The sequence below is a fragment of the Salvelinus namaycush genome, chromosome 3 (assembly GCF_016432855.1).
Source record: "Salvelinus namaycush isolate Seneca chromosome 3, SaNama_1.0, whole genome shotgun sequence".
NCBI lineage: Eukaryota > Metazoa > Chordata > Actinopteri > Salmoniformes > Salmonidae > Salvelinus > Salvelinus namaycush.
In genome coordinates, this window is record NC_052309.1 from 71,653,935 (window position 1) to 71,664,456 (window position 10,522).

Consider the following 10,522-nt stretch of genomic DNA (forward strand, 5'->3'; position numbering starts at 1 on the left):
TCGAGGAGGGCTATTTGATTCATCTATAGGCTACTGTCGGTATTTGTACTTTGAGTTCCCTTTTATATTTGTACTTTGAGTTCCCTTTTATATTTTTAGACTACCTACGAAACCTTTACTGCAAACTTCTTAGAGGACTGCTCATGGACATGCGGCAATGTTTTGCATTGTCTCAGTTTTCTTTATGAATACGTTTTTGCATTTCGTCAAGATTTTGAGAAATTGTTATTTCAGCCTTAAAAATAGCAACGTATTTCATCATATCAAGTCTAGACGCTACAACACGACTCATTAAAAAGCAAAGTAAAGACCAGATAACGTGGTTATGTGCGTTGGAACATTTATTCATAATTTAGAACAAGACAGAGCATTGAGCACATGCTGCCATATGTCTGGTCTGATGATGCCCCACAGTTTATCTGTACTTTTCGGCCAGAGCCAGGGCGGCCAGGAACTTGTCCACGAACACATGAACCTCTGGAGTGAAGTCAGCGGGGAACAAAATGGCCAGCATCACCAATATGTTATGGGACAGGATCTACAAGAGGAAATAAATGGAAATGAGTTCGTATGCATCTGTAATGTAGGGTATGTTAGCCTACGTTGTCTCTTTTACTGTAAAACGTAGCCTACTGAAATGTAAATAAATATTATACTGTCCTCACCTTGAAGTTGGCTGGATCTATACGCAGCTGGAAGGCGTGCAGCTCGCTGAGGGTGAGGAGACCTGCGGTGAGGTCGTCGATCTTGGCCACGGCTTCACCGACGCCTCCCATGATGGTCTTACCATGCTTCCTGACCGGGGCAGAACCGGGGCTCAGGTCCGGCCAGTGGGAGAAGTATGTCTTGGTCTGGGGGTACACCACCAGCATTCTGCACGGGAGGAAAAATACATGTCGAGATTTAAGGCTAGCTAACACCAAATTGTATATTCTAAAACAACAATATAGCAGTTGGATAATTCCTTTACCTAGAAAGAGCATCGCATCCGACGTCCTCAGCCTTGCCGGACAACTTGGCCCAGAAGGCCCTGACCAATGCCTTGTCCTTAGCGGTGAGACTGACTCATTGTTGTCTTTAGAGAGGATACTGAAAAAAAGTTCAGCGATGAGCTGTTACAAACGAACGCTTTTATATTAAACAAGCCGCATGGCACACCCCAGACCCACCTACAAGATACGTGCCAACTAGAACGTATTCCATTTTTTGTTGAAATTGGAGTATTGCATAGATAAGAAGTTGAAACACAAATGACTCGTTTTTAAACGTAAGGTTTAACATGTTCAAGACACTTACACATTGAGATGTACGGGGATGGGCCTCGTTTCCCAGGTGCGATGTAATTTAAGCATTACGATGATCCTACCAGATGCATCCTTATTTACGAGCCAACTTTATAAGAGTTTGTTGTTTCCCAAACAAGCACAAAGAGAGAATGTTCGCTAAGTGCGTCGATACTGATATAATCCAAAGAAAAGCAGCGCTGCTCTCAGATCAGCTTTCTCTCACCTTAACATAAGAATTATTCCACAATAATACTGACGACGGATCAGCACCTAGAGAGAAATTGCCACCTATGGCTGCAAATACATATTGGGCGCATCATTGCTCACATGTTGTCACACATCATGAAACACATTGAGACAAAAATGACCTAGTTGCAAAATATAACTCAATTGACTGAACATGAAATAGATTTCAATATGATTTAAATAGCCTACATAGGCCCATGTAGCCTATGTATCTTTCAATGCAGTCATCTCGGTTTTATCCTTCACTTGTTTGTAACAATTGCAAATATTTTGGCAACTTCGTATTTTTGGTCGACTTCGTTCTGCAGTTATCGGCAGTCACAGTCAGACAGATAGCCTAAACATATTGATTCTATGTTTAGCGGAGATTTGGAAATAAAGTGACCGGAAACTGCAAAAAAGTATCTGGATCACTCGTAGATTTGCTGTTTTCAAGAGGAAGAAGGTTCTAACGAGGATCTTAACGCTAAGAAGGCTCTGTGAAACAAGAAACTGCTTAGTCAAATATCTTGTTTTGGTATTCGTAGATTGGGTGAAAAAAAAGAAAATACTATAATTTGACCCATTTACTTGGATAACATAATAGTTATCGAATATGAGTTCATCAGTTTTTTTGGCTCAAAAGTAGTAGCCTAAGTGAACCAATAGAAAAGGAAGTATCTAAAAACAATATCTGGAAAGATACTGTACAGTATCCATTAATGTGTTTTCTAAATTATTAAATTACTTTTCTAACCTCGTCGTTAGGTCGTAAATAAAGTAAAACATAGGTTGGGGAGATGAGGTTAGGAGGCTCATGACTTTGCAGATCTTGAATAACCTACATCAAGATAACTCAATAAACGTATTATTTTAGTTACAATCTATAGAATGGCGTTTGCGTAAAAGTACATGAATGGAGAGAACCTAATTGAATTTAAAATATACTTTGCGACGTATTAAGTATAATTAGTCAAATAATAATAATATTTTTTTTACCGATGCTGTAGTTATGTATTTGGCCATAATTGGGGACAGGCTTATGGGGCCAATGTATGACAGAGGTTTCATTTGGTATATGTCTTATTTATTTGATGCGTAATTATCGTAAACAATGGGTAATAATTGGAATAATAATTCTGTATGATTTTATATGAGCGAGACTGATTTAGATTGACTAAAGTGAATAAATTGATTTCTAATCCTGACCCCGCAATTAATTACTATCAAAAAATGATTTACTTATCAGTTAATACCATTTTGCCCAATACATTCAACGTATGGAGATTGTTGTTGGCAAGAAAAGGGTGTTTATAATGGCTTATCAGAACAAGGCAACTAATTGGAGCTTGGCAAGATAAACCAGCCCAACCTCACGTTCAATTCGCGCATATATTGGATAAACAGCCCTTTAGCTCGGTCCCTTTCAAGAAAGTCAACTTTTTTCTTTCTACCACATTCTTGCTGTCTACCACATTTTGCAGTGACTGGTGGTAACTTCAAATCCTTGTTATAGTAATTCACGAAGCTTGCACTGAATAATATAAAACTACTGTTATCTACAGGCTGTATCACATCCGGCGGTGATTGGGAGTCCCATAGGGCGGCGTACAGTTGGCCCAGCGTCGTCCGGGTTTGGCCGGTGTAGGCCGTCATTGTAAATAAGAAATTGTTCTTAACTGACCTGCCTAGTTAAATAAAGGTTAAAAAAACGTATTGATGGTGCTTTTATAAGGTACTAATAAAAGAGACACATATTGCCGGTGTGAAACTTTTCCATAAGTCGACCTCAGTTGCCGTTTGGGCATTTGGCAGAACTATGATTATATGGTGTTGGTCGATAAGACCAGCTGGCTGGCAAGGAATGACAGATTACCATTAACGTTTTGCGAACCTTTGATGTCGTTTTTGGCATGAATCCTCCAAGTTTGATTCGTCCACTGGGTCGGAGGGATTCAATAGAAATGAAAACGCCACAGTGCCGAACACTGACAGATCTTCTCACAGATCAGAGGACACACAACAAATTCAACATGGTTGACTGCACAGTTGAAAAGCGGAAGTTCATCATAGAGACCTGGGGAAAAATCTACGTCAAAGTGGTCGGACCCCTTGCTTTGAGAAGGTCGGCTTATAACAATGCAAGGAAATCAAATATATTGATAATATATCCTTTGACTGTTCTAGTCTTGTTTTAGATGTGTGCGCAATTCTATGGATTCATTGAATTAAATGGATTAATTTATATGATGTATCTCATAATGTAATGTGTATTTTCCAGGTGTCTTATTGTATATCCATGGACTCAGAGGTACTTTGAAACCTTTGAAGACTTAAACAGCGCAGCGGCTATCATGGGCAATAAAAAGGTTGCCAAGCATGGCATCACTGAGCTGAACGGCATCGAGCGAGCTGTGTAGAATATGGATGACATCAAGAACACCTACGTCGAGATGAGCGTTCTGCACTCGGAGAAACTTCATGTGTATCCCGACAACTTCAGGGTATGAATACTAATGGCGTGCCTAAAACAAATTAACAATACGTTTTATCTCATTGATTTACATCCAAGAGAATAGTGCTGTGCAAATAAATGACTAACGTTTCAATCGTTTCCTTCTCCCAGCTGCTGGGCGACTGCTTCACCATTGTTCTGGCCTCCCAGATGGGGCGCGCCTTCACGCCAGACGTCCAAGCGGCCTGGCAGAAGTTCCTGACCGTGGTCGTCTCTGCGCTGGGCAGACAGTACCACTAGAGACATGTTCTATTGTGGAATACACATATATATATTTTATTATAGAATACATTTTGTATGAATAATAAAATATATTGTTAAGCACACGTCCATGCTCTTCACTTTACTCTGTTTGAGGGGGAAGTAAAATAGGAGCCATTAGAAAATGTAGCCAAGCCTACTTTAACTCTTATGCCGTTGGCCTAAGTGAGATTGAGAAACCTCTCTTTGACGCTCGGGTCTCGAGAGAGAGTATATTTGGTAAAATATCACATGCAGCAACGAATTCTTATCAACGGAATAATCAATATATTCATCAGTATTATGTTATTATTGTAATTATATCAAAACATTCCTTGTTTTCTAATACACTATCGTAGGAAAAGTAAGGTAGTCTATCAGAAAATATGTTGCCCAGGTTAACTTTTATTTGCCTCATGTAGACGGAATTTGCATAAACAGTATCAGTCAAAAGTTTGTACACACCTACTCATTCAAGGGTTTTTCTTTATTTGTACTATTTTCTACATCAAAACTATGAAATAACACACATGGAATCATGTAGTAACAAAAGTGTTAAGCAAATCAAAATATATTTTAGATTCTTCAAAGAGCCACGTTTGCCTTGATGACAGGTTTCAACACTTGGCATTCTCTCAACCAGCTTCACCTGGAATGCTTTTCCAACAGTCTTGAAGGAGTTCTCACATATGCTGGCTGCCTTTCCTTTACTCTGCGATCCAACTCATCCCAAACCATCTCAATTGGTTTGAGGTTGGGTGATTGTGGAGACCAGGTCATCTGATGCAGCACTCCATCACTCTCCTTCTTGGTCAAATAGCCCTTACACAGCCTGGAGGTGTGTTGAGTCATTGTACTGTTGAAAAACAAATGATAGTTCCACTAAGCGCAAACCAGATGGGTTGGAGTATCGCTGCAGAATGCTGTGGTAGCAGTGTGCCTTGAATTCTAAATAAATCACTGACAGTGTTACCAGCAAAGCACCCCCACACCATCACACCTCCTCCTCCATACTTCACTTTGGGAACCACACGTCTCACAAAGACATGGCAGTTGGAACCAAAAATCCCACATTTTGACTCATCAGACCAAAGGACAGATTTCCATGGTCTAATGTCCATTGCTCGTGTTTCTTGGCCCAATCATCCTCTTATTATTGGTGTCCTTAAGTAATGGTTTCCTTGCAGCAATTCAACCATGAAGGCCTGATTCACGCAGTGTTGTCGGAACAGTTGATGTTGAGATGTCTGTTGATTTGTTTAACACTTTTTTGGTTACTACATGATTCCATTCGTGTTATTTCATAGTTTTGATGACTTCACTATTATTCTACAACTGTCACGCCCTGATCTGTCTCACCTGTTCTTGTGATTGTCTCCACCCCCTCCAGGTGTCACTTATTGTCCCCAGTGTATTTATCCTTGTGTTTCCTGTCCCGCTGTGCCAGTTCGTCTTGTATGTTTTCAAGTCAACCAGCGTGGTTTTCCCCGTGCTCCTGTTTTCTATTCTCTTTTTCTAGTCTGCCCGGTTTTGACCCTTGCCTGTTTTTCTGGACTCCGTTCCCGCCAGCCTGACTCTTCTGCCTGTCCTGACATCGCGCCTGTCTGCCACTCTTTACCTCTTGGACTCAGAATCTGGTTTTGACCTTTTGCCTGTCCATGACCATTCTCTTGCCTACTCCTTTTGGATATAAATAAACTACAAAGACTCCTACCATCTGCCTCCTGTGTCTGCATCTGGGTCTCGCCCTTGTGCCTTTATAACAATGTAAAAAATAAAGAAAAACCCTGGAATGAGTAGGTGTGTCCAAACTTTTTACTGGTACTGTAGCTCAACGTTGGCATTCAAAATGGGTTTGAAGAGCAACGTGCTTAATGTTCGGAAAAGCACCTGAATTACGCAACGGCACTACTTAAACAAGACGACCCAAGAGGACTTTAACATTATTATAACATCATTACAACACATTAGGAAGTGTGTAGCGTTATCATTAGGCATGGTGCTGGATCCAAGCAAATCCTATAAGTAGGCCTATATTACAATGTTTTCAATAAAAATGCAGATATAGGCTATTTTACTTGTTGCATTTGGTGACGAAATAGGCTAATCGCGTTATGCTATGGGATAGGAAATAAAAAGGGTAAAAAATATTGTGAACATGAAATTCATTGGCTCACCTTTCCTCGTTATCTCTCTGGTCGAGAGAAGTGGAGGTGCCGAGGTTAGAGTAGCCTTCAGAGTAGTTTCACCAGCGCCACCCTTTGAAAAGCAAGTGAGATATACTTCAATTATACATGTATCATGAAGGTGTATTAGCTTACCCAAACAATCAATATTCTTCTTGACAAAACGTATTACTCCGATTTTGTCCACGCACCTAACAAATGGCGACATGCTCTTTATAAGCTGCTACTACGACATCAGGCTAGATATTGGTGAACAAAGCCTATGCCGGATATACCCTCATGCAAAGCACACACATATGCATTTACCCATTTTTAGCGAAATCCGAGTGACATCGCACGACGTGGTAAAGACTATAGAGATTCAGCAGCATGTGACTTGAACGACAGACCTGGCCTAACCGTAACTACTGACCTACTGAGGAAATGTCAATCAACCTTCAACACACCTTACCAGAAGGGGTGCGGTGTCATTGTTGCCTTGCTGTTGCAGAGATAAGAAAGCAATCTTGGCACTCAACCTTTGCCAACGAGATGTCCATTATCATTTGTTTGGTACCACCCGTGACAAAACAGGGTCAGATTAATGAAGAAGTACCTTCTGTACATTTGGGTCATTGGAGTAGGCCTATTTACTGAATTAATGAATTAATAAATACATAAACGAAGGAATCAATGAATGAGTCAATAAAACAAATGCACGCCTAAAAAGCCAAAATAATATCAATCAGACATATTCCAAAGACCATTCCTTGTGCATAAAACGTCCAGCTGACAGTGTTCATTATATTATAAGAAGTATAAAGACATTGTTGCATCATGCATAATGTAGCCTTTAGATTCATGACCATTTGAAACATGATTCTTCCGGTTTTCAGCACTGTCGTCATGACACTTACACATACGGTATATCCGTGCGTAAAGGGTCACATTTGTGATTGATCATAATGAAATAGCAATATATTGATGGTACATAACTAATGGTTATCACCAAACTCTACATTGTGTACATCCAATGACTTCCAGTTGAAGGTGGAGCTAAGCCAAAGAGATCTTTAGATACGATATAAATACTCCCAGTGTCCACTCGTATGGCACCAGCAATATCTTGTGTCATAGAATCCGCTAGAATGAGTCTCACAGCCAAGGACAAACAGATCGTGACAGCCTTTTTTGGAAAGGTGGCTGGTAAAGCAGAGGACATTGGAAATGAGGCTCTCTCTAGGTAACGAAATCTTTATATATTGAACAGATTGTTTTGTAACAGAGTTATGCGGTGCATTTACGCACGTTAAATCATAATCCATAATCACATGTTTTTATTTCCAGGACCCTGGTGGTGTACCCCCAGACCAAGACCTACTTCTCCCACTGGAAGGACCTGAGCCCCGGCTCTGCTCCCGTCAAGAAGCACGGTCTGACCGTCATGGGAGGCGTCCTGGATGCCGTGACCAAGATCGACGACCTGGCCGGTGGTCTTCTGAACCTCAGCGAGCTGCACGCCTTCACGCTGCGTGTGGATCCCGCCAACTTCAAGGTGACTAAATAACTTACTGAATCAATAAAACGATTCACCCTTTCTCAAAATACCACAGCGGCGACCGTGTCCAAATTTGAGTCCTATGTATGTATTTTGTGAAGGTTCCAATTAAATCTTCAGAAACACCATATTTCGCATATGGACATAATAATAACTCTATTCCCTCTACATCTACAGATCATCAACCACAACATTCTGGTGGTGCTGGCCATGATGTTCCCTGACGACTTTACCCCTGAGGTGCACGTGTCTGTGGACAAGTTCCTCGCCAAGTTGGCCCTGGCGCTTTCCGAGAAGTACCGTTAAAAGGCGAGAAGATAAATCCTCTCGGTTTTCTGTGTTGATCATACACTTGCACATGTTGTCTGATATGAATCCTGAAATAAAAATACCGCCATCAATTGTTTATCTTGATCGTTTTTATTTAATAAAGGGAAAGCGGATTTTGCAATGTTAACAATTGTGTTGCGAAAACAGCCAGGCTTAGCATTATGCATCAATTAAACATGACACAAAGGAACAGGGTTGGAGAGCCCTGTTATAACATGCATCTTCCAATTGCAACGTCTGCTTATGCCCACACATGTTGTCTCAAGAACATTTTATATTTGTAATAACCTCAAACACCAAGTTAGGCATAACTCATTTAAATATAGGCCATCATCACTGTCAATCGTGAATGATAGTTATTAATATTTTACCGGCAAAACTGCGTCTGTATTCCAATAATTTGATAGATCTTAATCAGTTTCATGGGAATAGTTTATGCATTTCGATCTTGTTGAATGACTGTTTAGAGCAGATGAACAGACTATAAGCCTTTCTTGTATTTTGTTTCAATCAAAGCATATATCCTGTTGAGTTTTGGCGCATGATACTTCATTTTTATTTTATTTTACTATTCAGCTTCAGCTAACCATTCTAAAATCTCATTAGAAATGATGAGGTGTTTTTGGTGGAACAGTAACATTAGCCTATAGGCCTATTATGCTATGCTATTATATGTGGTTCTGTTATGTAAAATAATAATTAATCGTTAGCTTTGATCTAACTTTACGAAACGAGCACCATTGTGAGAAGTGATAATCTTCTATTTGTAATAATAATAATAAGTGATGAGTAAGACTATCAGGCTTAGGCAACAGATCTTGTGTTATTGTAAACGATTGGAGTGCCCTTCATGGTTCCAAAAGGACAGCACCTACATAAACTTTGATTTGATTAGCTTGAACACATGGTTAAGATATACTCTATTACAGAATAAAATAAAACAGATGTGTAAATCATCAATTCATATCATTTATTTGCAAAGATTTAATCAATAAATCAATTGATAAAATAGTGCTCATAAATCATTACTACGTAGAATTGCAGGAAATTCTTTTCAAAACAGCCATAAAACCATGCTTTTGGTGTGGTGTATTTATGCATCTCAAAAAACTATACTCTAAATGCATTATTACTTCCAACTTGGCCCAATATACATTTCAATTTTCCCACCACGACATAGCCTACCAAGCTAGAACATTTAACCTTTATTTAACTAGGCAAGTAAGTTAATAACAAATGATTATTTTACAATGACGGCCTACCCCGGGTAAACCTTCCCCTAACCCGGACGACGCTGGGCCAATTGTGCGCCACCCTATGCCCTGCGTCTAAACCAATAGCCAACACAGGCTAAATATCTTAAGCAGGACTACGGCAACTTCCAGGGAGGGTCAGGCACTTGGGCTTTGCGGTGGCCACTCTGGTTTGGGTGTCCTCGGCGTTGCGGTGACCAAGTGTTCACATATCGTTCTGGGTTCCAATGCGCAATAGCAGGTCGGTGGACTTTTATGAACATCAATGCAGACACAGTTCATTTAGATTTTTTCATTTTATATACGTTCTGATGCTCCAAGACTCCAACCGGCCTCCCCAGCACACATGTAGCCTACAGTTCTTCATCATTAGCCAGAGAGAGGACAGGGAAGAAACCACAATTTACCTACCTCTAGGCTGCTGTAGCCTACATATTTCATTGGTTTGTCATTCTAACACTATATATGGAATTTACTCCCGTGTGTGTTGTCACAGTTCATATGTATTTTAGGACAATTTTCGTGCTTTTGGTTGGACAGAGAATTGGGTGCTTTTGACCCACCCGACACAGCCAGAAGAGGACTGGCCACCCCTCATAGCCTGGTTCCTCTCTAGGTTTCTTCCTAGGTTTTGGCCTTTGCTTGCTGTTTGGGGTTTTAGGCTGGGTTTCTGTACAGCACTTTGATATATCAGCTGATGTAAGAAGGGCTATATGAATAAATAATTTGATTGCATTGGCAGCAGGCTATTTGATTTTGAGAAGGGGTTTATAGGCAGCCTAAGCATTGCATTGCGCAGTGGAGTTGGGTTATTTGCCAAAGTCTGCCCTTTTGATGGTTTTGTTTTTGTTGTTTTTGAGGGAAATTGGGGTAACAATAGTTTGGTCTCCAACACAAATACAGCTTACCAGCGTCCTCTGCTGGTCTGCTGCAGACATGACAGCGTGCGC

The 10,522-nt window shown here is 40.4% G+C and overlaps 2 protein-coding genes and 1 pseudogene across 2 annotated transcripts; 2 read left to right on the forward strand and 1 right to left on the reverse strand.

The window, feature by feature from the left end:
• Window positions 1–375: 375 nt before the first annotated feature.
• Window positions 376–1,352, reverse strand: LOC120044016 (hemoglobin embryonic subunit alpha-like). The gene is made up of 4 exons (XM_038988610.1): window positions 1,297–1,352; window positions 971–1,060; window positions 666–873; window positions 376–538 (listed from the first exon to the last, which is right to left on the reverse strand). Exons 1-4 carry the CDS (start codon window positions 1,350–1,352, stop codon window positions 416–418), a joined length of 477 nt encoding a protein of 158 aa, XP_038844538.1. The 3' UTR covers window positions 376–415.
• Window positions 1,353–3,544: 2,192 nt separating this feature from the next.
• On the forward strand, window positions 3,545–4,266 carry LOC120037002 (annotated as a pseudogene).
• A 3,313-nt stretch (window positions 4,267–7,579) lies between these two features.
• LOC120037013 (hemoglobin embryonic subunit alpha-like) lies at window positions 7,580–8,295 on the forward strand. The gene is made up of 3 exons (XM_038983245.1): window positions 7,580–7,674; window positions 7,779–7,986; window positions 8,167–8,295. The coding sequence occupies exons 1-3, from the start codon at window positions 7,580–7,582 to the stop codon at window positions 8,293–8,295; spliced, it is 432 nt and encodes a 143-aa protein (XP_038839173.1).
• The last annotated feature ends 2,227 nt before the right edge of the window (window positions 8,296–10,522 follow it).

Excerpts from the sequence above, each read along its gene's own strand:
- LOC120037013 (XM_038983245.1), top strand. The coding sequence starts at position 7,580 with ATGAGTCTCACAGCCAAGGACAAACAGATCGTGACAGCCTTTTTTGGA. Across the intron at positions 7,675-7,778 it reads GGAAATGAGGCTCTCTCTAG|GACCCTGGTGGTGTACCCCC; the intron begins GTAACGAAATCT and ends TTTTATTTCCAG. Across the intron at positions 7,987-8,166 it reads TGGATCCCGCCAACTTCAAG|ATCATCAACCACAACATTCT; the intron begins GTGACTAAATAA and ends CTACATCTACAG.
- LOC120044016 (XM_038988610.1), bottom strand. The coding sequence starts at position 1,352 with ATGCTTAAATTACATCGCACCTGGGAAACGAGGCCCATCCCCGTACAT. Across the intron at positions 1,061-1,296 it reads ATCCCCGTACATCTCAATGT|TCTCACCGCTAAGGACAAGG; the intron begins GTAAGTGTCTTG and ends ACAATGAGTCAG. Across the intron at positions 539-665 it reads TAGATCCAGCCAACTTCAAG|ATCCTGTCCCATAACATATT; the intron begins GTGAGGACAGTA and ends TTCCTCTTGTAG.